Source organism: Ovis aries, chromosome 7 (genome assembly GCF_016772045.2).
Source record: "Ovis aries strain OAR_USU_Benz2616 breed Rambouillet chromosome 7, ARS-UI_Ramb_v3.0, whole genome shotgun sequence".
Lineage (NCBI taxonomy): Eukaryota > Metazoa > Chordata > Mammalia > Artiodactyla > Bovidae > Ovis > Ovis aries.
The window spans coordinates 77,134,403-77,161,939 of NC_056060.1; the positions used below are offsets into that span (position 1 = coordinate 77,134,403).

General features: G+C 37.7%; 1 protein-coding gene across 19 annotated transcripts in view; it reads left to right on the forward strand.

The window, feature by feature from the left end:
• GPHN (gephyrin) overlaps positions 1-27,537 on the forward strand; it is a 563,152-nt gene that overhangs the window by 528,410 nt on the left and 7,205 nt on the right. For all 19 annotated transcript variants that reach the window (XM_060418186.1, XM_060418187.1, XM_060418188.1 and 16 more), the window contains 4 exons: positions 4,298-4,385; positions 18,926-18,999; positions 23,302-23,366; positions 25,441-25,544. In XM_060418186.1, coding sequence (XP_060274169.1) covers positions 4,298-4,385; positions 18,926-18,999; positions 23,302-23,366; positions 25,441-25,544 — 331 coding nt within the window. The remainder of the gene's footprint in view (positions 1-4,297; positions 4,386-18,925; positions 19,000-23,301; positions 23,367-25,440; positions 25,545-27,537) is intronic.

Genomic DNA, 27,537 nt, shown 5'->3' on the forward strand with positions numbered 1-27,537 from the left:
GTTTAGTTCTTTTATATTCTTCTATACTGATAGATGAAGAGTGTCTGACTGGGTATAGGATTTGGGTGTTGCAAGCCTTTTTTCTCAGAGTACATTGATGTTAATCTACTGTTTTATAGTTTTTAGTGTTGTAAGTAAGAAATCCAAAGCCAATATTCTTTTTTTCTTTGTTAGTAAATCTAATCTGTCTGACAGTTTGTAAGATTTTCTTTTTATCCTTGAAATTTATTTACATTCTTAGGTTTATACTCTTTTGTCAGTCTTAAACTAGATCGCAATCAGTTTCTAGTGCTTTAAATCAGTGAATGTTAGACATGGAAAGGACCTAGTCCAAATTTTCATTTTAAAAGTAAGGACAATGAGACCCGAAAAAAATGATGTTCATTTTTCAAAGTGATCTCAGTGGTAGAGACAACTTGATTCTAGGCCCTACACACTCAAGCCTTCAATTACCACTTCTGTTTTCTGTCACTGAGCATTTAAATTTTTAGCATTTAGCACTGAATCATTGCTTTTAGATGTTTTTATGTAATATCGATACTCTCAAAGAACCGTGGGTAGATAACTTATTTCAAGTGAGAGTGGAAAGTGTTAGTAAATCAAGATTAATACTAGTATTAGATATATCTTTAAAAATGGTTAATCACTCTCCTAATTAATACTGCAGTTTTTAATGAATTAAGAATTAAATGATATCACAGTATCCCTTTAAGACCTGCTGCTCTTTGAGGAAAGGGAAGCAACTGCTATATATATATATGTAAAGTTTAATCTGCTTAATTCCATATCCCTTCCAGCAGCAATGGTGAGACTATATTTCAAATGTAAAAAGTACAGTTTATTGGATATTGATCATCACTATTTGGCATACACAAATTAGATATATATTCTTAGATAACAGTGATAAATAGCTATTTTTCTAAAATAATAGATCAAAGTGTCTTTCACAATGTGAATAACTACTAGAGTTTAAAAGAATAGTAAAATGAATGTAGGTGACCTTGAATCTGTCACTGCCTTTGTGAATTTCATTGACCTCTCTTGTCCTGCCTACATCGTATAATTGTAAAACTAACACATAAGTGTGAGAGTGTGTTGTTCTTTGAAAATGTGAGAATTACTGTCAATTTTATTTCTTAACTATCAACTGATCTTATATATGGAAATAATGTCAAATATAAGACATATAAGGCCATATTGTGTTTTCATTTTACTCTCCTCTCTTTAAGAAAATTAATATGCTATGCTCTCTGTTTAACAAAACACAAAATCATGAATTATTTTTAGCCTACTGTAATATCCATGATTATAATCTTTGCTACCTATTTTTTATCATTATTCAGAGTAATCTCAATCTTAGAAAGCAAACGCAATTTTTATTTTTTAAAAGTGAAAAGGTTGAGGTGAGTGAATAAAAAATAAATACAGGAAAATATCAGCGTTTGTCAGATTTGAGAGATGGATACATGGGTGTTACACTATTATTTTGTGTTAGAAATATTTCATCATTTAGAATATATTATGACTCACAAAAAAGAGAGCAAATTTATGACTTGTAAGCAGTCCTAAGTTCCGTTTAATCAAATCTTAACTTAGTTTTCATCTGAATATAGGATTCAGAATTCAGTTCCCCAGAAGTGTACTAACATGTCCACACACGCACTTTTCTTGTCATCCCAGACAGATCCTCACCTGCTGCCTTAGCGTCCTCTGTTTGATGCTTTTGCACAGTCGTCCATTCTGCTGAGAACTTTCCTTTTATGACATGTCATATGGCTGAAAAAAACTAGACAATTACTCTACTTAGGCACTTGACAAGGAAGCAGAGGTTCTAATCCTAGCTCTGCCCCATACTGCTCCACCTAGCCTTTAATATGCCACTTTGCCACTCTGAATAGCATTCTCCTTTCCTGTGAACTAGGGATAATTCATACCTGTTCAATCTACCTCAGAGATTTATTGTGAAATAACAAGTGGAGTTATATCATGCTATATAAAGAAAGGTACAGATCCTCTGACAATTGCCACACTTTGCTGCCTATCCCTCTAAGCCATGATCTCTTACAGATCTACACAGTGAAGGCAGAGTTAAAGAGGTAGGCAGAGGAAGACAGAGAAGCACCAGCCCCAGAGTGCTCAGAGCTGTGCTACTGGACACAGTGACCCCCAAAGACCTTTCCGACTTTAAGATTCAGTGATTTTGTGAATCCACCAGCCTCAGAGTAGAAAGCAGCATTGAGCGTATTCTTTGAAACATCATAAATTACAGTAAGGACTTGCTTGGTATAAAAGTCCTTTTAGTTTATTTCTGCAAATTAGAAAATTTCCTGTGGAAAGTTGATGACTCTTCAGTTTTACAAAAATAGGAAAAAATCTTTCCCAGACAATATGAAAACAATAAATAAGGAAACAAATCATGGAAAAGTATGTTTATTTGCAGTCATCAGCTAGCCTGTCCCAGGAACTTGATCCATATACAAAGATGTCATTGTGTATGTCACTGCTACTTTGTTTCCAGTGACTTTACAACCCTGTAGAGTCAACATGCTATGAATGAAGTACTGTAAAATTGGTGGAATTAGCTAATGTCTCTTTATACTAGCACAAAATGCTATTATGTGTTGATAATAGTCACTGACCATTCACCTAAACCACATTCCACATCACCCTGTGCTTGTAATGCTTTACCATTTTCTCCATAGGCCAACCATTTGGCTCAACTTAATGGTCCAGCAAGGCAAAGGGACCAGAGGGCTGGGCATACAGTAATCAAGAATCCATCACATTCGTATCTTATAGTATTTCAATACAGAGGACAATTTGCTTTTTTTCCTTAAAGCAAAATGAAAAAGATTGATGAAAAATCTGTTCAAAATACACAGTCCAAGAATAATTTAAATACACCCATTTTGAATATATTTCTTCCAAGATGTTCACCTAACCAAATTAACTTCAAAATCCATTTCAGGGATTTTTTTTTAAAGTTTTATTAATTTTTTTTAATGTTTACACATAAATCCTTCCTTCATTAAATGCCTGGGTATTTTTTGCTGCATAAGCAATTAACTGGATGAATTCAAAGGATCTCTGTGTTATAGATTGAACTTCGTGTCAGCCATTTTTCAACTTTTACTATTGTTTTGTCTTCTTGGGAGTTCATTCACCAAAGCCAAGCAACCTCCAGTATACCCATGGACAGACCAGTGCTTGGGGTGCAGGAGAGTTCTATCTAGATTCAGTAAGAGAGCCTAATAGTAAATGGAACTATTTAGGCTGAAACCAGGCCTGGGTTATTGAGCCATTTGGACTTTTCAAATATAGTTCTATGAATGTATTTGAGGTCCAATCTATGATATTCTTCTGTGTTAGTCATTGATATTCTCCTAAATAAAAACTGCCAAATATGCTAAAGTTGAACTCTGCCAGGTTGCTGGATATGTTTGTATGATAACTTCTCTCAGTACTTCCAGTAATATCAACAACAACAACAACCAAACTTCCTTGAAAACTTGTTTTGTACCAGGTTTTATTCCATAAACTTATATGTACTGTTACTTAATCTGCATAACAACCTTATAGTATCCCCACTTTATAGATGGAAAACCAAGGCAAAGAATGGTTAAGCAACTTATCACTTTTCCAGAGTTCTACATCTCCCAGGTCGTAGCACCAGGATTTAAACTCAGGCAGTCCAAGTTCAGAGCTCACACTCTTAATCTCCGTGCTGTACACCTCCCAGCTTTGTCTCTTGTGGAGCCTCTTGGGTCGATCTCAGGTTTCTTTTCTTACCTCTGTCACTCCTGGATAAAATACAAAATGATGCTGTACTTAAAAATCAGCCCATTCCTTAAGACCTAACCAAATTAAGTCATATTCCCTCTAAAGGGTCCTAAGTCTCTAGCACCTAGAGTGATCAATTTTCCTGGTATGCCTGAAATTTCCTAGAACATGTAACTTTCATGTTACATGAAACCAAATCCGGGATATTCCTAGGCAAACTGGGAGGGTGAGACAGCCTACTTACACTTTACTGTGTCCGCTCTTTATACCGCCTTGTTATATAGAGCAAAAAGCCCATGAAAGTACCAGTGACCACTACTTCTGCACTTACAAGTTTCTTTCTTCACAAGTTATGCTCCTACTGCATAGAGACCTTTTTGATTCCCACTTCATACAGAATTTAGTGCTGTGCTCACGTTAATGCCTACTCACTGAATAGGCGGTTTAGTTTTCAGCAGGCACTATATATAAGAATCTTTCCTTGTGTGTTAATTTGTTTGTCTTTTTTTTTTTCCAGCCCAGATGACTTACTCAATGCCTTGAATGAGGGTATCAGTCGTGCTGATGTCATCATCACATCAGGGGGTGTGTCCATGGGGGAAAAGGTATGAAAAAAATGGGGTTCTTGAAACAAGCTTGATTAATAGTGGTCTGGTAGACATCTTATATCCATAAGGAGACCCCCACGAAGCTGGAAATCCACAGGGGTTCAGAAATTCCTGAGCATTCTAAAAGGGATACAGTACAATAGGTCAGACAGCTTACCATCTCAAATTAAATCCAGCAGTGAAGGTGTTAAAGTATAGATATTAATAGGTATTCTCCACACAGCAGACAGATTGCTGGGATAGTCTTCCCTCAAAGTCTCCTGGAGGTCTTGAGCAGATTGCTGCCATTTTCTCCCAAGATCACAAAACCTAGGGGCTAAGGCCTACATTGTCGCAAAGCTGTAAAAAAATATTTTGCATTACCATCAAGCTACCTGAGGGGCTCTGAGCATCATAAGAGCAGACCCTGAGGTTAAGAGTACTTAAGTGTTATGTTTATTATTTCTAGAGTGTTTCATGTAAAAGTTTTCTTGGTTGCTAATGAACTTAATAATGGGACAGTAACCATTTGGCAGACCGAAAGTTTGTTTTTCCAGGACTTCTGAAGAGGCAGCAAGCTTTTAATTAACATAGGCTTGGCAGTTATGGCTCAGTTATGGTAAGAACAGAACACTCAATCTTAACCTTCTTTATTAGTGCTAACAAAGATGTCATTTATCCTAGGGATTTGCTCACAGGTAAACAGCCAATATAGTAAAGCATATTGGTTTTCTTTATTTTACTCTCTGTGTAGTAAGATACTTACAATAATCCTTTAATTTACTAAGCAGGCTATTTTAAGAACTTGGCATCCCAGAGTACTCCATAGTGTTATCAGTCGTGTTTGAATGTTTGTGACCCTATGGACTGTAGCTTGCCAGGCTCCTCTGTCTGTGGAATTCTCTAGGCAAGAATATTAGAGTGGATTGCCATTCCTCCAGGGGATCTTCCTGACCTGGGATTTGAACCCAGGGCTCCTGCATTGGAGGCTAACTATTTACCATCTGAGCCACCAGGAGCTAATAATTGTCCTTCCTACCTCCTCGAGGGGGGAATGAGATGAGAGAAGAACCAGGAAGAAAGAGATAAAGTATCAATGCAGCAAACTCCTGCCAGCCTGCAAATTCTAGTCCTCAAAAGAATTCCCATGTACTTTAGTAGCAGAAAGAAAGAAAAGTATAAGAGAGAGAACATCTGTTTTACCCAAGGGCTGAGTCTGAAAATCAGTCACTGAAAACACAGGAAAGTAAGTCAAAGAAAGATCCAGAAGCATTATGTAGCAGACATGAATTTTAAGTATAGAAACTCAGGTATGCAAGAAATGTATTTACTTGTTTAAACTTAAATTCTACTATGAGCACCAATACTATGTAATTGGCAGGAAATTTACTTAAGCCACTACAAAATTAATTGCCTCCAGGAATTATACCTAAGAACGGGCAGGGGCTTGAGAGGCAGCAGGACACCAAGGAGATACACATCTGGTCACCAGTCTTCACAGCATACATCTAGAGTGTCCTTGTCATGTTACTATATATCTCAGGTCTTTGCTGTTTGGGGACCATACTAACAGCACTGAGATCAAGTGGGAGGCTGGAAGCCTTAGAGCAGAGGGAAGGGGCCCCTGCCGCATGTGGGACCCACAGACCTCGAACCTCTTCTCAGCCAAGGAAAAATGACTCTTCACAGTTGCTTCCTTTAAAATCCCTCCCCAGTCCCACCTCTTCCTCCACAAAGCCTTTTCAAAAAGTTTTCATTTTTCATGTATCTGCTTTTTGCCCTAAAAACTAAGGAATTTTATGCATTACTATAAATTCTCCACCACCTACAGAATTGTAAAATAGCTCAAAGACAATGAAAGGTATCAGTTCAGTTCAGTTCAGTTCAGTCACTCAGTCATGTCCAACTCTCTGCGACCCCATGAATTGCAGCACGCCAGGCCTCCCTGTCCATCACCATCTCCCGGAGTTCACTCAGACTCACCCCCATCGAGTAGGTGATGCCATCCAGCCATCTCATCCTCTGTCGTCCCCTTCTCCTCCTGCCGCCAATCCCTCTCAGCGTCAGAGTCTTTTCCAATGAGTCAACTCTTCGCATGAGGTGGCCAAAGTACTGGAGTTTCACCTTTAGCATCATTCCTTCCAAAGAACACCCAATACTGATCGCCTTTAGAATGGACTGGTTGGATCTCCTTGCAGTCCAAGGGACTCTCAAGTCTTCTCCAACACCACAGTTCAAAAGCATCAATTCTTCGGTGCTCAGCTTTCTTCACAGTCCAACTCTCACATCCATACATGACCACTGGAAAAACCATAGCCTTGACTAAATGGACCTTTGCTGGCAGAGTAAAGTCTCTGCTTTTGAATATGCTATCTAGGTTAGTCATAACCTTCCTTCCATGGAGTAAGCGTCTTTTAATTTCATGGCTGCAATCACCATCTTCAGTGATTTTGGAGCCCAAAAAAATAAAGTCTGACACTGTTTCCACTGTTTCCCCATCTATTTCCCAAGAACTGATGGGACCAGATGCCATGATGAAAGGTATAGATAACCATTAAGGGTACCCTAGATTGAACACCCAGTAATTGTTTCTTCTTATTTCAAAGTCTCTTAATTCTTCCTAGGGCTTCCCTTGTGGCTCATCTGGTAAAGAATCCGCCTGCAATGTGGGAGACCTGGGTTTGATCCCTGGGTTGGGAAGATCCCCTGGAGAAGGGAAAGGCTGCCCACTCCAGTATTCTGGCCTGGAGAATTCCATGGACTATATTGTCCATGGGGTCGCAAAGAATCGGACATGACTGAGCGACTTTCACTTTGAGTTCTTCCTAACAGTGTCTCCCTCACCTCACATGATCAGAAAAAAGGGCTGGTCTCATAGGTTTGCCCTGATTATTAAGCACCAAAGGTGTTAATTAATCATATAGGTCACCTTGAGCATGGCTCCTAGAGCCATATAGCAGTAGAATATTAAAACTAATCAACAGTATTCCAAACAAACAATTTGTTAAAATATTCTTTCATCTCCCTTATTTCATTTATTCCTATGTTTCTTGTTCTGCAAGATCTTGGCTTAGCAGTCTGCTTTCTTAACACCTTCTGCTTCCATTCCAGAGAGTCCTGGGTTTCCTGACTCAGTCTAGTGGTACTGTATAAAAGTGACCTAAGCTGTATCACCTCAGAGGTCTATACCCTAGAGACTATTCTTTGAAGCATCAATTGTTCAAAATTCCTATGAAGGTCCTTTTTCCTAGTGCTCTGGATCTGTCTTTGTTTAGACACAGACTATTTACTATAGCTTACAGCAGTGCCTTTACACCAGCATCAAAGTGAAACAGGAACTTTCCTTAGGAAATAGATGTTAAAAGATATTAAAGTAAGACTCTGTATTTGGATACAGTATGTAACAATTTCATAAAAAATTTTGGTCAGTGTTTTCCCTGAAGGTGAAAACACATCATTGACAGTATAAGCATTGTCAAATCTCCAGACAGACACTTTCCATAAAGCATATAATTTCTGAAATATTATATTAATGACATTTTACCTGCCTGAATCTAACCTAGTACACAGTGAGCCTCTCTTCTCAGATGTAACAGTAATTTCCTTTCCATGAAATTCTTATAATGGTAACATCAGACAAACCTATTTCTAATGTCTCTTTTTATAAGATAAAAGAACAAACCTTCATGACTTTCTAGGAGCCCTCTAGGAAATTTCAAACATAGTTTTAGGCTTAAAAAATATTCTGCAATTTTTTTTTCTATATTTTGGCCTGATCTTTAGAAGGCAAAATCAAAAAGAGTTGTCCAAATAAAATGAGCCCTTGATTAAGATCATGGATATCTAAGAAACAGTTCTTGGTTACCTAATTTTTCAAAGCAACAATAAAATATTTGAAAATAAGCATAGAGAACCTGCTTGCTATGCTTTTTTATTTCCTTAAATAATCAAAGACAAAATAAAGTAAACAAAAAGCACAAAAAGGCAGATTACACAAAAAGAAAACACTACATATCATAGGGAAAGCATTGGTCAGTAAACCCAAGAAGTAAGCTCATCAAAACTGAGTGAACTTACTAAAATTTTAATATATATATCAGCTTCATTTCAAACATAGGTATTATAAACCAAGGCAAATCAAAGTCACTTTCAGAGTTTTATCCTTTATTATGCTTTTTTAAAATGTTTTGGAACAACCTGACACTTTACTTTAGAACTAAGAGTGGTCCGCAGATCCGAGAGTGTCCTTGAGACTCTTTAAGCAGGTCTGCAAGGTTAAAACTATCCTCATAATAAAACTAAGTCTTTATCTGACTTTTTTATTTTCCTTCTCTCATGAGTGAATAGCAAGTTTTCCAATGTTGGAAGATGTATGATCTCATCAGACTGAATACTGAAGCAAATAAGAGAATCTACCTGACTTCTCTTAAGCTGAACATTAAAGAGAGTTTTTAATTATAAAATGCATAAACAATAAATTACTTACATTAACGTGAAGTAGTTCATCATTGCTATTTCCAGATGAACCAACAAATAAATACTTTTAACTTCTTAGTTTTAATTTCTAACACAGTAAACATTGATAGACATAAGCCACATAAATAAAAGCTCAAGGATCCTTAATGGATTTTAATTTAAGAGAATATAAAGGGTCCCGAGACCAAATGTTTTGAATATTGTATGTCTTTAATTTTTTTAAATGAAAGAATACGTATAATTATACTTGTCTGTCATTATTACTCCAATATTTAAGAAAATAACTAATGTCTATCTCATAGTGAAAACTAGGGGACATAGATAATTGACAACTCATATGTAAGCATTTTAGCAGACTAGCTAAGTTCATATACACACAAAATACAGCTTTGTAGAGTAGACACATCCCCATTTTTACCTTCTTAATGGAGCAAAAATGAAAACATATTCATTAACACAACCCAAAGGTATATCCTCCCTATGACATATCAAAATAATAGGCAAAGTACATTAGCTTAAAGTTATGTTTAGTAAACAGTGATCCAGTGTTCTATCTTACTTAGAAATCATCTAGGTTTCCCATGATTGTTCATTAATTAACCAACTTAATAACTTTAAGATTTTAAATAACTTAAAGATCTTGAAAATTATTTTTTCAAGCTGACATTCTACAAACATAATTACTATTGAAATTAAAAGTTTGTCAGAATAATGATTCAATTTCGTTGAACCCAATTTTAGATTTTTTACAATCTTAAGTATTGTATAAAAATAGCATTAGCTTCTTTGATGAATTAATCTATATAATTTAGGAAAAAACAAACCCAGGCAAAATAAAATGCATTTGCCTACTTAACACTGATAAATAAGATAAAGAGCATGGCTGGATTTACTTATTAACCAAAATAATAAGCTAGTCTCATTTGCCAAAGATTTACCTTAACTGTGTGAACTTTGATTCTTGAAATTGTAAGAAGAATATTTTTTTAGCATAGCATATTTAAAATATTATAAGATAAATTTTCTTACTATCTGTGAATTTTAGGAATATTCAATTTATATAAGTACTTAATCTCTCTAAATCAATCAGAATAGAGCACCTTTAATTTAAGAGACAATAGAAGTATTTTGGTGTATTGGCAAAGCAAAGTTTATTGTGGGCCTGTGGTCAGGACTCTTCTCTCCAAGTCCTGGTGAAACCAGAGTTGGGAATGAGAGGCTTTTGTGTTGCTCCCACCAGGGGCAGAGCCAGGGTAGGGGACACCCTGAATCTGCAGTGTGCCCTGAGAAAGGCCCACTCTGGATGGTGGTCTTACGGTCATATAATTTATGAATATCCTCCAGAAGTAGGAAAACACTTCACACTCTCAAAGCAAGATAAATGGCTTTCTGGATCAGACACATAGTCACACAACCACATAAAGAATATATAGCTTCATCTCTACAATTTCAATGACATGGGAAGAGTAAACACAGCAACAAACAAAAAACTACTCAGTCTACAAATAAAGAACTGTTTTCCTTCCCAGAGGAAGGAAAAATTCTTCATTGATTTTGGTTCAAAATGACATTAAGACAAATAAACTCACAAAACCAACAGACCAGATTCTCTGTCTTCTCTTACCCAACAGAGAATAGATTTCAATCATCCATTTATAGGAGTCACCAAATGATGAGATCATAAAACCAAATTCTCAATCACTGCTGCTACAAAGGGATTACCTTAATGACCATGCACAGAAACAGAAATAGAGCCAAAATTAGTAGAGGAGGCAAAAATAGAGAAACCAACATTTAGCAGTTTTCAAGTTTCATTGCTGCTTGGCATTCACTGTAGAAACCAAGGAAAAATGTATCCAGGTTTAAACCACCCATAAAGTAACACTTTTCTGACAATTGACTTTACTTGGCTTTGTCAGATAAATCAATATGGCGTCTCTGTGGAGCCTTCAGAATTGAAAGATAAAATCATGAATCTCATATATTTTATTTTATAAAATTAACATGTGTCAAAGATTTTATTTAACTCATTAATTAGTGAAGGAACTAGTAAGATATTACAGCTGGTTCTAAGAATTCAAAAAACACAGACACAGATAGGAGGTCCAAAATGCTGAAATCAGTTTTCTAATAGATGTTAAATTGCTCTATATCTGGAGGAGAATAGTCAATTAACAACTCTACTGACAGAATTGATTTTTATTTCTTTAGATACTAATCATGTTTACTATTATTTTTCTGCTGATTAATTTTTGTAGAATAGCTCAAAGATAGCAAAAGGCACAAATAACCCAGAAGGTTATTTGGACATCAGATAATCTTTTTTACCCATTTCAAAGTTGTTCACAATTTTTCTGACATTGTTTTTTCTTGCTTAAATTGAATGAAAGACCAGTCTCTTTCATTGATTCATGTTTCTTCTTCATATCTGGATCTAGTTCTCAGAACGTCAGAGATCCTTGCTGTTTCTGGAGATAGAAAAAACAAGAGCAATGATGATTCTCAGCCTTTATTGCTACATCTGGTACAAGCTTTCTGTCACAAGAAACATGAAGCATTTCTTCATGTCCAAAAAAGAATTGAGGGGTGGGGGACTAAAAAAAAAAAAAAAAGAATTGAAAAGGGGCATTTTTTACAACAAAGATGATTTTTTTTCAAGAAAAATAAAATACTTTCATTCATCTAACAAATATGTAATGAGTGTATATGCTTTCCAAACTCTGTATCATTATCCTTAGAGAGCCCTGCGTGAATGGCCTCTGCCTGTCTCTTCACCTCCCCTTATGCCTTTCCCCTGCTCATTCACTACCTTCCATTGTCTTTTCAGTTCTAGACACACTCTTTACTGCTCTAGAAGCTTTTGTATAAACTTTTCTCTGCCTGGAATTCTTGTCCCTCCACACCTCACATGACTGAATCCTCCTCATCCTCACCACCTGTTTTAAAGCAGTCTTTCCTTATTCTCCACTTCACACCATTGTTCTCTATCCTAGCACCTGCTTTTTTCCTTCAGAGTATATTCCACACTGGTTTGCTTATTTTAGGCTGTCACACCCACCAGTAAACTATAACAGGACATCTTTGTGCCAGGGACCTTGTCTGTCTGGTTTACTAGTGAGTCTCTAACACAAATAGAATTCCTGATACATAGTTCAGTTCAGTTCAGTCACTCAGTCATGTCCGACTCTTTGCGACCCCATGAACCACAGCACGCCAGGCCTCCCTGTCCATCACCAACTCCCGGAGTCCACCCAAACCCATGTCCATCAAGTTGATGATGCCATCCAACCATCTCATCCTCTGTCATCCCCTTCTCCTCCTGCCCACAATCTTTTCCAGCATCAGGATCTTTTCAAATGAGTCAGCTCTCTGCATCAGGTGGCCAAAGTACTGGAGTTTCAGTTTCAACATCAGTCCTTCCAATGAACACCCAGGACGGATCTCCTTTAGGATGGACTGGTTGGATCTCCTTGCAGTCCTAGGGACTCTCAAGAGTCTTCTGCAGCACCACAGTTCAAAAGCATCAATTCTTCGGTGCTCAGCTTTCTTTATAGTCCAACTCTCACATCCATACATGACCACTGGAAAAACATAGCCTTGACTAGATGGACCTTTGTAGGAAAATTAATGTCTCTGCTTTTGAATTTGCTGTCTAGGTTGGTCATAACTTTCCTTCCAAGGAGTAAGCATCTTTTAATTTCATGGCTGTAATCACCATCTGCAGTGATTTTGGAGCGCAGAAAAATAAAGTCAGCCACTGTTCCTACTGTTTCCCCATCTATATGCCACGAAGTGATGGGACCAGATGCCATGATCTTAGTTTTCTAAATGTTGAACTTTAAGCCAACTTTTTCACTCTCCTCTTTCACTTTCATCAAGAGGCTCTTTAGTTCTTCCTAACTTTCTGCCAGAAGGGTGGTGTCATCTGCATATCTGAGTTTATTGATATTTCTCCCAGCAATCTTGATTCCAGCTTGTGCTTCTTCCAGCCCAGCGTTTCTCATGATGTAACTCTGCATATAAGCTAAATAAGCAGGGTGACAGTATACAGCCTTGACATACTCCTTTTCCTATTTGAAACTAGTCTGTTGTTCCATGTCCAGTTCTAACTGATGCTTCCTGACCTGCATGTAGGTTTCTCAGGAGGCAGGTCAGGTGGTCTGGTATTCCCATCTCTTTCAGAATTTTCCACAGTTTATTGTGATCCACACAGTCAAAGGCTTTGGCATAGTCAATAAAGCAGAAGTAGATGTTTTTCTGGAACTCTCTTGCTTTTTCCATGATCCAGCAGATGTTGGAATTTGATCTCTGGTTCCTCTGCCTTTTCTAAAACCAGCCTGAACATCAGGAAGTTCACGGTTCACATATTGCTGAAGCCTGGCTTGGAGAATTTTGAGCATTACTTTACTCGCGTGTGAGATGAGTGCAATTGTGCGGTAGTTTGAGCATTCTTTGGCATTGCCTTTCTTTGGGATTGGAATGAAAACTGACCTTTTCCAGCCCTGTGGCCACTGCTGAGTTTTCCAAATTTGCTGGTATATTGAGTGCAGCACTTTCACAGCATCATCTTTCAGGATTTGAAACAGCTCCACTGGAATTCCATCACCTCCACTAGCTTTGTTCGTAGTGATGCTTTCTAAGGCCCACTTGACTTCACATTCCAGGATGTCTGGCTCTAGATTAGTGATCACACCATCGTGATTATCCAGGTCGTGAAGCTCTTTTTTGTACAGTTCTTCCGAGTATTCTTGCCACCTCTTCTTAATATCTTCTGTTTCTGTTAGGTCCATACCATTTCTGTCCTTTATCGAGCCCATCTTTGCATGAAATGTTCCCTTGGTGTCTCTAATTTTCTTGAAGAGATCTCTAGTCTTTCCATTCTGTTGTTTTCCTCTATTTCTTTGCACTGATCGCTGAGGAAAGCTTTATCTCTCCTTGCTGTTCTTTGGAACTCTGCATTCAGATGGGTATATCTTTCCTTTTCTCCTTTACTTTTTGCTTCTTTTCTTTACACAGCTAATTGTAAGGCCTCCCCAGACAGCCATTTTGCTTTTTTGCATTTCTTTTCCATGGATATGGTCTTGATCCCTGTCTCCTGTACAGTGTCACAAACCTCATTCCATAGTTCGTCAGGCACTCTGTCTATCAGATCTAGGCCCTTGAATCTCTTTCTCACTTCCACTGTGTAATCATAAGGGATTTGATTTAGGTCATACCTGAATGGTCTAGTGGTTTTCCCTATGTTCTTCAATTTAAGTCTGAATTTGGTAATAAGGAGTTCATGATCTGAGCCACAGTCAGCGCCTGGTCTTGTTTTTGTTGACTGTATAGAGCTTCTCCATCTTTGGCTGCAAAGAATATAATCAATCTGATTTCGGTGTTGACCATCTGGTGATGTCCATGTGTAGAGTCTTCTCTTGTGTTGTTGGAAGAGGGTGTTTGCTATGACCCTCTTGTTGGAAGAGGGTGTTTGCAGTTTCTTGGCAAAACTCTATTAGTCTTTGCCCTGCTTCATTCTGCATTCCACGGACAAATTTGCCTGTTACTCCAGGTGTTTCTTGACTTCCTACTTTTGCATTCCAGTCCCCTGTAATGAAAAGGACATCTTTTTGGGTGTTAGTTCTAAAAGGTCGTGTAGGTCTTCATAGAACCGTTCAACTTCAGCTTCTTCAGTGTTAGTGGTTGGGGCATAGATTTGGATTACCATGATATTGAATGGTTTGCCTTGGAGACGAACAGAGATCATTCTGTTGTTTTTGAGATTGCATCCAAGTACTGCATTTCAGACTCTCTTGTTGACCACAATGGCTACTCTGTTTCTTCTGAGGGATTCCTGCCTGTAGTAGTAGATATAATGGTCATCTGAGTTAAATTCACCCATTCCAGTTCATTGTAGTTCGCTGATTCCTAGAATGTCAACGTTCACTCTTGCCATCTCTTGTTTGACCATTTGCAGTTTGCCTTGATTCATGGACCTGACATTCCAGGTTCCTATGCAATATTGCTCTTTACAGCATTGGACCTTGCTTCTACCACCAGTCACATCCACAGCTGGATATTGTTTTTGCTTTGGCTCCATCCCTTCATTCTTTCTGGAGTTATTTCTCCACTGATCTTCAGTAGCATATTGGGCACCTACTGACCTGGGGAGTTCCTCTTTCAGTATCCTATCATGTTGCCTTTTCATACTGTTCATGGGGTTCTCAAGGCAAGAATACTGAAGTGGTTTGCCATTCCCTTCTCCAGTGGACCACAGTCTATCAGACCTCTCCACCATGACCCGCCCATCTTGGGTTACCCCAGGGGCATAGCTTAGTTTCATTGAGTTAGACAAGGCTGTGGGCCTAGTGTGATTAGATTGACTAGTTTTCTGTGAGCATGGTTTCAGTGTGTCTGCCCTCTGATGCCCTCTTGCAACACCTACCATCTTACTTAGGGCTTCCCTTGTAGCTCAGTCAGTAAAGAATTTGCCTGCAGTGCGGGAGACCCCGGGTCGATCCCTGGGTTGGGAAGATCCCCTGGAGAAGGAAATAGCAGCCCACTCCAGTATCCTTGCCTGGAAAATCTCATGGACAGAGGAACCTGCTGGATTGCAGTCCATGGGGTCACAAAGAGTCAGGCACGACTGAGCGACTAACACACACACACCATCTTACTTGGGTTTCTCTTACCTTGGGCGTCGGGTATCTCTTCATGGCTGCTCCAGCAAAGCGCAGCCACCGCTCCTTACCTTGGATGAGGGGTGTCTCCTCACTGCCGCCCTTCCTGACCTTCAACGTGGGATGGCTCCTCTAGGCCCTCCTGCGCCCAGGCAGCCACTGCTTCTTGGGCGTGGGGTTGCTCCTCCTGGCCGCTGCCCCTGGCCTCGGGCGCCAGGTGGCTCCTCTCGGGCGCCGCAGCTGACCTCGGACGCTGGGTAGCTCCTCTCGGCCGTTCCTGCTCCGTCGCAGCCTGGCACTCTCGCTTCTGCCCCTGACCTCGGACGTGGGGTAGCTCCTCTTGGCCGCGTTTAGTGCCCCGGCTGGTCGCAGCCGCCTGCGCTTAGTGCGCCGGCTGGTATAAATATATATTAAATATAGAGTATATGTTGTCTATATAATAGTTATATATATATATACACACATTCATATTTATAATGTATATAAAATATATGCTACAGAATAGCACAAAAAGCAAAGAGGAATAAATAGAATTAACATGTTTTAAAGTTCTTACATTTGGGGGAAATGATGAAAATACCAGATTATGATGGACTGTAGTAAGTTAAGAATGCATTTTGTAATCTCTAAAACAACCAATAAGAGAATGTGTAACTAACAAGCAAATAGAAGAGAAAGAAAATTTAAAAACAAGAAATTTTGGTAAATCAAAGGAAGACATGAAAGGAGAAAAAAGGAAATAAAAACAGAAGTGACAACTAACGAATAGGAGGCCCATAGTTTTAAATCCAAATATAGCAGTAATGAGGGACTTCGTGATGGTCCAGTGGTTAAGAATCTGCTGTGCAATGTAGGGGATGTGGGATCAGTCCCTGGTGGGGGAGCTAAGATTGCACATGCTGCAGAGGAACGAAGCCTACACCTGGCAACTACTCAGCCTATGCACCACAACTAGAGAGCCCAGGCATTGCAACAGAGATGCAGCACAGCCAAAAATAAAACCAAATGGATAAAATTAAAAATATATAGCAGTAATTATATTAAGCATAAGTGGACTGAGTCCTCCAATTAAAAATTGTCATTTTAGATTTTAAAAAACAACAAATTGTATGATGCTTGTAAGAGACCCACCTTAAATATAAGGACACAGCTACTTGAAAGTAAAAAATGAGAAAAAAGTTAAAGAACAGCTAGTTGGCTGTCTTGATATCAGAGAAAATTAAGGTAAAAAGGATTACTAGATATTAAGAGGAGGGACATTTCCTGTTCCTGTATTTACGTGGATCAGTTCGTCAAGAAAATTCTAAATTATTTCATCTAATAATAGAGTCTAAAAATAATCATGAATCAGTAATAAATCTACTGTCCAGCCCTGGGGATTCAGGGGAGACTTGAGATTGAGAATAGAGAGAAGAGCAGAAAAAGAGTAATTCAGACAAAAGCAGAATATTTTCAGAGATTTAAGGCAGTTCAGTTCGGTCACTCAGTCGTGCCCAACTCTTTGTGACCCCGTGAACCACAGCATGCCAGGCCTCCCTGGCATGCACCAACTCCCAGAGTCCACCCAAACCCATGTCCATTGAGTTGGTGATGTCATCCAACTATCTCATCCTCTGTCATCCCCTTTTCCTCCTACCCTCATCCTTTCCCAGCATCAGGGTCTTTTCAAATGAGTCAGCTCTTCGCATGAGGTGGCCAAAGTATTGGAGTTTCAGCTTCAGCATCAGTCCTACCAGTGAATACCCAGGACTGATCTCCTTTAGGATGGACTGGTTGGATCTCCTTGCAGTCCAAGGGACTCTCAAGAGTCTTCTCCAACATCGCAGTTCAAAAGCATCAATTCTTCAGCGCTCAGCTTTCTTTATAGTCCAACTCTCACATCCATACATGACTACTGGAAAACCATAGCCTTGACTAGATGGATCTTTGTTGACAAAGCAATGTCTCTGCTTTTCTATTTGAGGCAAGAAAATGTGAAAACTGACAGCAATATTGACTTGTAGGAATGTTGAGAGAGAGTGAAGAAGAGGAATGGGGCTGGTGGGAAATGGATTGCCTGATAAGAGCAATGATTGGCAAAAGAAGGCTAGAAAATATCAATACAAGAATCCTAGCTATGATCATTTAAAAGATGAAACTTATTTCTGGAGACCATGGAGTTATTGAAGTGTTATATAGTGATTTGATCAGATCTGTCTGTCTCACTACTGTCAAGGGAATGAATTGGAGAATTGGCAGAGAGACGTGTTTCAGTAATTCAGGTGAGATGATGTTGGCTGAGGCTGTAGAGATGGAGAGAAGGAAGTAGCTTTTAAAAATAAAGTATCTCATAACTTGTGAAATATTTAATATTTTAGTAGAATACTAGACTCTCTTGAATTAGTGAGCAGGAAACTCAGTAACAGAAATTGCATTACTTTGGAGAAATTTTTTAAACTGCTATTTTTTTCTTTATATTTACAAAACCAACTACAAGGCAGTGTTGCCTTTCCTTTCTGAAGATCAGGTTTTGTCAGATTGCTCTGGGTTGATCATAATCTTAGGTTGGTTGTGTTTGTAGTCGCAGAATATGAAGTTGGAGCAATTAAACTCCCTTAACTTTCCGTTTAGAGCTCCCTCCCTAAGTTTTCAGTTGACTTATTTAGACTTGGTAATCTTGGGTAAACTCCATTACTTTGGCCACCTCATGTGAAGAGTTGACTCATTGAAAAAGACCCTGATGCTAGGAGGGATTGGGGGCTGGAGGAGAAGGGGACGACAGAGGATGAAATGGCTGGATGGCATCACTAACTCGATGAACATAAGTTTGAGTGAACTCCAGGGGTTGGTGGTAGACAGGGAGGCCTGGTGTGCTGTGATTCATGGGGTCGCAGAGTTGGACACGACTGAGCGACTGAACTGGACTGAACTGAATCTTGGGTAAATGTCCAAGTCTCTCCTCAAGGAATGCACATTAGTTCAGCTCATTAAGCAGAACAGCATGGGATGCATACACATGGCTTCCCTGCCCAAGCACAACTTCTTAAGCCATATTTATTAACATCCTTTCTCAGATAAAATTCTATCCTAAAAGAGAGACAACAGCCTATCAAGTAATAATTTATATGTTAATGTGGTTATTTGGTTTACTCTCTAACTACTCCTTTGGAATGTTCTTTCTATGAAGGAAGGAACATTGCCTCTTTTGTTCAAGGCTGCATCTCCCTGTATATTGATTGATATTCAGCATACATATGTTATACTTGATAAATATTTACTGAATGAATAAATGAGTGAGGAATGAAGAAATAGTTGTCATAAATCAACTTCACTAAAATAGGTGTTTCTTTTCATTTCAGTCTTGTACATTTTTTTTTCATTTAAAGTCTGAAAGTCTGATATTGAAATGTTTGAAAGTAAAGTAATTATTTTTCATATTTGCAGGACTATCTCAAGCAGGTGCTGGACATTGATCTTCACGCCCAGATCCATTTTGGCAGGGTTTTTATGAAACCAGGGTATGAAAATAATCTTCTTATCTAATATATGGGTTGGTTTGGCTTGCTTTGACTAACAAAGTTTTTAAATGCTTTCCTACTACATTTTTCTATTATGGATTATTTATTCTAATAAAGGAATGTTACAGTATTAGAGTTCTTTGAAAAAGTATATATCCTGTCTGAAATGGGAATTAATCTTCTTTATTAAACACTGGACCTGGTTTAAAAAGAAGCAAAGCAACTTTCCAAACCTTTTCTCCTTTTAATTTCCATGTCTAGTTCCTTCCTTCTCTTTTTTGGCTCCTTCTCTCACTTAAAAACATTTTAGTATGAAAATTCTCAAACATACACAAAAGCAGAGAGTATAATGAAACCCACTATACCCCATAACCCAACTTCAGTAACTATCAACATTTCTCCTTAATTGTTCTATCAATCCCTTCCTTTACCTTTTTGGGAGGACAGAGGGTTAGATTGTTTTAAAACAAATTCTAGACATAGCATTTTAGTATACATCTCAAATATTAATAATAACAGCAGAATTACCTTATATAATCACAATGGTATTATCTCACCTGAAAAAATAAATAAGAACACCTGAATATCATCTAATTCCCCGATCATATTTGAAAAGTCTCCCAAATGTCAAGGAAGAGTATGCCTTCTTATGTATGTTTTGTTTGAATTAGGATTTGAGTTAGGTCTACTCAGTGTATTTGGTTGTTGACTCTCTATTAAACAAGAACATTTAATACCCACCCCCACTCCCACATTTTTGGTATGCCATTGACTTGTTGCAAAAACTGAATCCTTTGTCCTTGTGAATAGATTTGGCTAATTGCCTCCTTGTGGTGGTGTTTGGCTTGTTTGTCTCTCTCTCCAGTATATTCTGTCCACTAGAAGTTAGATCTAAAAGTTTTATTAGATTCAGATTCACTTTTTTTCTTTGCAAGAATACTTCATGAATAGTATTTCATAATGCTTAGTACCTCCAATGAGGAAAGAAAAGTAAACACATACCTAGATCTTACATATCTCCTAAAAATTAATAACTCCCTGAGGAATGGCTGGAGGTTTTGTGATCCATTATAAATCCTCAAAGAATGCAAACATTGGTGTGATACAATATGTGTGGCCATGTCTTTAAGCAATAGCCTGTCTGTTCAGACCGCTGCTGCTCTCTAAGTCTGTGATACATAAACATTATAAAAACAGTGTTGAAAAGCCTCAGTGTGTGGGTGAGCATTTCAGCACACTGCCGTGCTATCAGGGACAACAGTGATGATGCTTTAGTTCAGGGTTATACTCTGATGGGTGCTCATGTGGACCCTGAGAGTAGAGGTGGGACCTACCAGTTATTGCAAGTGAGCTGTAATAGCAGAAATAGCCGGGAAATGGCAGAAATTTCTAGAAAGAAGCCTTTTTTAAGTGTGAAGCCAGCCCTTCTGATCTCCCTGATTTATTGGGCACCTCATGTACGTTCTAAGACAGAGATTGGGCTTTATGTTTAAGTATCAAGTTAAAATAATCCCTAAAGCCTTTCCACAATCTAATAGAATTCAGAATTCTTAGTGTTGTATTTCTGTAGTTGCTCCTATATGGCTGCCACTGACAGGACCTTTTTACTATTGAAGCTGTTGGATTGGGATCATTCTTACTAAGAATATTTTGTCTTAAGCAAATATCTTTATGCTATGATTACACAGAGACTTTTTAAAATTCCTGTCCCCGTGGGCAGTACTAATTTGATTAGAATACAGAGAACATCCCATGAGTATGTCAACGTACTTCTCACTAACTGCAAAAATTGAATTGATTATTTCTCTACAGTGAGAAAGAAGCTGACATTACTTGCCCTCACCTCTAGGGGAGAAATATTTGTGTAATATCTATTATTTAAATTAATCTTAGCACCTATGATATATAATAAGTACTCATTTTATTTTTAATCTGTTATTACCATTCACTTCAGCTATAGGAGTTCATCAGTTCCTACTATTTATTCTCCTGCCTTAAAGTCTAAAAGCTGTTACATTCTGATCTCAAGAGGGAAAAGGAACAACAAGTGTTGAGTTTTAAGGAAATAGCTTTCCAGATCCTAAACAGAAACTTCATAGTCTAGCAATAAGACAGTCATGATAGCAGTGCACAATTACGAAATGTTTTATTATAATGGAATCTTTTTAAAACGAATATCTTTAGAGAAATCACAGTACCTGTCTGCAAGATTCAAAAGATGATTTAAATTAGCTTTAAATACATAGAGGGAAGGTGTCATGTGCTCCCTCCTCACTCTTAGTTTTAGTTTGCTACAAAAAAGTGATTTAGAACTTTAAATGGGCTTCCTTTAATTGGCCAGAATTTTCTGCTGTCTGAAGATAAGAATTTGAAGTAATTGCTACTTAATAGTAGAACAAGAAATATAAAAAGCTGAATAACAATTTAGCTTTGCTCTTCCCACATACAGTGCATTCAGAATGCAACTAACCTCTTTCATTTTAGACAAAGAGATACTGAAAAAGCATTTGGAATATTATCAACCAGATCTACCAATCATGGTTTTTATGGGTCATCTGCAGTGAACATAGCTGTTGTCAAAATGTACCTTGGAAATTATTTTCATCACACAGTAACAATAATCGCCAAATAACCTATCTATAAATAGATAAGACAGTCTAATCTGTTTTCTAAAATACATCAAAGAATCAGGAAGTAAGCAAAAAAGGCCTCAATAGCCAAAAATAGATGTTATGAAACCAATATAGTAACACTTAACAGCATACCCTATGAGAGCCTTATCTAATTATGAACAATAATGTTAGAAAAACCGCAGTTCAAATCTTTGTTTCCCCATTTTTTATCTGAGTGATTTTGGCTAAATTGCTTAATCTCTGAGTCTCATTTTAGTCATCTGTAAAATGGAATAATAATTGTCACCTCATAGGATTTTTGTAAGAATTAAATGAAAGAATCGATATAATGCTTAGATGTTTCTTTAAAAGTGGTAGTTTCTATTATTATTCTAACAATATAACTATAACTACTCTCTGGTTCCCAAACCTAAAGCCAGCTTTAAGGGTCGAGATGATGGCAGTCTCATATGAAGGGGACCCCAAAAAAGAAAACACTAGGGGGAGAAAAAGCAGAAGCGAGAGCTGTAGAAACATTGCAGCGTGTGCTGCCGTGTTATGGTTTAACACTGGTGACCCAAGATCACTGTATCACAGCAGAGTAGGATTGGCTAAGAATGAGGGCTGCGATTCATCAAAAATGTTAATGTTCATCGTATTACTGCAAAAGCTTCTGCGTGAGTGATCCTTTTCTCATTCAGCCCATCAGTGAAAATAGTAAAAAGGAAAACAGGTTGGGTAGTTTTTTTAGTTACGTGGAAATTTCAGCATTCCCTAAGAATTGTGCATCATTCAAGTTTCATTTATATAATAAAAATTTTAGCTGAGATTCTGTGTGAGGGGTAGTCTATAGAAAAAAAAATCACTCTTATTTACTACCTGCCCCTTCATGGCACTCACACCCCTCTCCATCACCCCCGTGATGAGGATTCCTGTCAGACCCTTAAGGAAATATAATTTGAGAATATTTTAAAATTGTTATTGCTTTAAGGGCACTCAAAGCCGATGCACTGGGACAACCCAGGGGAATGGGATGGAGAGGGAGGTGGGAAGGGTTTCAGGACAGGGGGACACACGTACACCCATGGCTGATTCATGTCAATGTATGGCAAAACCCACCACAATATTGTAAAGTAATTAGCCTCCAATTAAAATAAATTAATTTAAAAATAAATTTTAAAAATTATTATTGCTTTAATTTTGTTCTAGTCATGATATTTTGTTTTGATGTTTCAAAAAATTCCCTTCATGGGGAAGCTTTAATATTTATTGCTAAGTATAGTCTTAAAGGGCTAAGAAATACTCATCTTCAGCAATAGGCAGTTATCTGATAGACATGTCTTACCAGATGGTTGTCTGATAAAAAGAATGATTGTTACTGGTTAGCAGGAAATAAACACATTAGAAATTGTTAAACTAAAGGTCTAGAGAAACGGGTTTGGGATACACTTCTTTGGCAGTGGGAAAAAGGAAACAAAGTAAGCTACAGAAAACCAGAAACAGAAGATGCTAAAAACAATTTAATTGTGCTTCACTGCAGGTTATAAAGGTTTAAAGGAGAGTCAACAGAAAAGTATTTTTAGAGAGTAAGTGATCTATGAAGGACCATATAACAAGAAAACTGCAGTATTTAATTTACTCATCAAATTGCTTAGCAGTCACTAACAAATATCCTCTATTTTTCTGCTAGCCTACCAACGACATTTGCAACTTTAGATATTGATGGTGTAAGAAAAATAATCTTTGCACTACCAGGTAAGAATAACTTAAATACTTTCTTTTGCTTTTTCTGGAAAAATAACCAAAATCTTTTTGTGCCCCAGGTGACCAGTCCCCTATCAGAACACATGATTTGGAATCTGAAAGACCTGGGCTCAAGCCCCAGCTTTTCATACTGTATGACCTTGAAAAAATCACATAATCTCTCTGAAGCTGTTTCTTCGTCTATAAAATGGGGCAAATATATGCTTCATAGGGCTTGTGTAAAAGTCAAATTAGATAGTACCTTTCAAAGCACAATTCAGACCCTAAGATGATAAGTGTTACCTGTTACTGCATCATTCTGGGACACTTAAAGGACACTGGTCAAAGTTAGCAATATAATCATCTCCCGCAACTAGAGTATTGTGCTCAAAGGGCCTTGAATCACCCCTGCAGATACTAGAACAGCAGCAACAACAGAAATACAACATTGCATCTACTTGTTATTTTTTCAACTTCTAATATTATCCTCTGATCTGTAAGCAATGTTCCATTCTCTATTTTTTGGCATAGATTCCTTCAAAAAATAACCTACTTATTCCTTTCAGATGTACAAGTCTGGTGGCTTTGGGATGCTTATTTGCTTTTTTATAGTTAATAAATCTCAGAGATATAAAAGGCAGGCAAAAAATTTTAGAACATAAAAAACATCATTAAAGCCCCTTATCTATAAGCATAAAAGAGGTTTGATTTCTCTCATATTAAGAGAGAGGGCATGTAAGTAGAGTTTTAGTTCTCAAAATTTATCTGTGGTATAAAACTCCTTAAGGCCTTTAATATAGCCCTAGATACTCTGAACACCATTATATAGAGAAAGGATAACCTCTTTCTAGCTTCATTTTGCTTAGAAGAGACTGTTTATGTTGTCTACAGAAGATATGACTTGGCCTATGAAGTATGTTGTAGTGGGAGCCTGTTTTGCCATTACTAACAAAGTGTTGTTTATCTGCCAAAGAAGTTACAATTAAATAGGCTACTTTTCAAACTGTTCCTCTGAGATTTTCTATGCTCAGCCTGAAGGTACCAAAAGAGGGCAGCAACAGTGCACATGTTCAGATTGTAAAACCAGCAAAGTGGTTCTTTTTACAAGGATTTGAAAACTCAGAACTGGATTGTGCAAGTCTTGTGTATCTACTTGTTCTTTCTTTTAACTTTTTAAACAGTGTGTTCACTGTAAAACATTAGAAAATACTTAAACAATAAGAAATGTTATCCATAATCTCCCTTACCCTAAATAACCACTATTTTCAGATTTTTGGTGTTGGTTCTTCTAGTCTCTTTTTTTTTTTTACATCGACCAATTCATTTTTAATAGAGTAATTTTATCAAGCAGTAGCATTACAGGAATACTGTAATCATTGTTGAGCTTTTTTTCTTTTTCCTTTTTTTTGCTTTCCCAGAAAAATTTCCATCTGTTTACATTTTGATTCAAGAGTAAAGCAATTAATTGTCACTAAGAGTCTGCTATCCTGTGGAATAACTCAGAAAAACAACAATTTTTTCTACTGAAATAATTGTGGCACTCATCACTTTACAACTTTAAAAAAATCTCTTTTTAACTGTTTTTGTAGGTAGAAGAAAATTAAAGGTATGGTTTTAGCTAGTAATAGGCTAAGCCAGCCATTGCCTTTTATTTTGGTGATGAAATTAGCATCACATAACCAGGCCAAGGGAATCTAAAAGCACAAGCCATTCCCTACCCCCACTATATACACACACACACAGTCACATATCACTATATAAAAGTATCAGTAAAATTATAGCAAGTACAAACTGATTAGTAAGGGCTTCAATTAGGGCTCTCAGGAAAGCAAAAATAAATGGTGTTCAGCAGCTTCTGTGCATCAGAAGTCTGCATTTCACTGGTAGATCCAAGTGTTCACACGCTCTGTGCCATTTGGTTGACTGTAGCTCTATTCTGGCATCCTTTTGGATTCAAGGTGATTCAAAGGAGGAAGGCTAGGGATTAGTCACTTCATTCGCTTAGATACCTGAAGGTGTAACATTCATGATTTTGGGGGTGAATTTCTATGTGTGCAGTATAAAGAACTGCTTGCTTGGCTTCCAGGGAACCCTGTGTCCGCCGTGGTCACCTGCAACCTCTTTGTTGTGCCTGCGCTGAGAAAGATGCAAGGCATCTTGGATCCTCGGCCGACCATCATCAAAGCCAGGGTAATGTTTGCTAATGATCAGAAACCAAAACTGAAGCCTAATAACAAATAAGGATATGATTTTTTAACTGCCCAAAACAAACATCTAGAGTTTTATATTGTTGTTCAGTCACTCAGTCGTGTCCTACTCTGTGCGACCCTCTGTAGCACACCAGGCTTCCCTGTCCTTCACCCTCTCCCAGAGCTTGCTCAAACTCATGTCCATTGAGTCACTTTTGTGGGAAAATATGATTATATACCTCTCGTCATGATAGAAAACAAATGGAAAGGAGTCCCCTTTATTCCCTTCCCACAGTATTCCACGACTCCTAAAGGGAATAATTTTCTTCAGCTAGAAGTCCATTTAGGAATGGATATGTAATGACAAAATGGTCAATAGAATACTGAGCTAATACTAAACCCTATGGAAGGAGGGATAAAAATTCTCTTTTCCCTAGGTAAATTTACAGAGAATAGCAATTTATTTGATCACTTTTTCTGTGACCCCACTGATCAATTTTAAACAGTTCAGAAAAAGACAGTTAAAGGACTAGAAAGAGAAAAAGAAGGAGAGGGTGACCATATTGTTTGGAAAAGGACTACTAAGGCTGGAGTTATACCTGCAGTAAAAGTCAGTCAGAAATTACAGTCCCCTTCTCACCACACTAACTTCAACTTGATTTACTACTAGTCAACTAACTATGTAATATAGTTTCTGGGTAACTAATGAACAATTTTCCTGGCAATTTAAACTAATACTAAGCCAGTGCTTTTCTTTTAAGATTTACTGAGGTATAATTTATATACACAAATTGCACATATTTAATGTAGACATTTTGAAAAATCTGGACAAACACAGACATCCATGATACCATCACCACAGTCAAGATACTAAACAACGTCCATCACCTCCAGAAATCCCCTTGTGTTCTTCTATTTGTTTCATGGTAAGAGCATTTAATGTGAAAACTATCCTCTTAAAGTATCTTAATATGCACAGTACCACACAACTATAGGTAATATACTGTACAGCAGATGCCTTAGAGCTAATTCACCTTGCATAACAGAAACTGTATATCCATTGAGCAGCAGTTTCCCATTTCTTCCATCCCTCAGCTCCTGACAATCACTGTTCTATCCTTTGCCTTTGTGAGTCTCACTGTTTTAGATACTTCCTGTAAGTGGAATCTGGCAGTACTTTTGTAACTAGCTTATTTCACTTGGTATGGTGTCCTCTAGGTATATCCATGTTGCCTCATGGGAAACAGTATGGAGTTTCCTCAAAAATTAAAAGTAAAATACCATATGATCCAGCAGTCTCACTTTTGGCTATATGTCCAAAAGAATTGAAATCAGGATCTCAAAGAGATATTTGCACCCAGAATTCATTGTAGCATTATCCTCCTCTATAGCACACATAAGGAAGCAACCCAGATTTCCAACAACAGATGAATAGATAAGGAAAATGATGTGTATGTGTACAATGGAACATTATTCAGCTTTTTAGAAAGGTTAGTCATTGATCTTCACAAGATATAATTGAATGCCTGTTAAGTGAAAATATTATGGTCTGTAGTTTGATTTAAAACAGATATTGAAAATGATAGAACTATGATTTATAGGAAGTATAAGCCAGTTTTATTATTACTGGGAGATGAAAATTATAACTAGGTTATAGAAACTTTGGGAAAATGAAGTCGAAACTGATCTGTACCAGCATGCATAAGAATTTTAATGTTACATGATAAATTTCAGATGATTTGTGGGGCAAATGAGCTCAAGCCCCTCTTTTAGACTAATGAAATCAGTGCTTATAACTTCTCTAGTACTTTTAAGAATTAGTGTCAAGCTCCTTTAAAACCACTCTTTGGAAGCTTTGACAAGACTCAGAGCCCAGGCCCTCGATATCAGCCAGGGCCTAGAGCATGTCACCTGGGGCCTCCACTCAAATAGAATCCCCTTTGTCATCTGTTTTCTCACGAACTCTCTTCTCTAGTCTGTGCAGCAATTAGTCC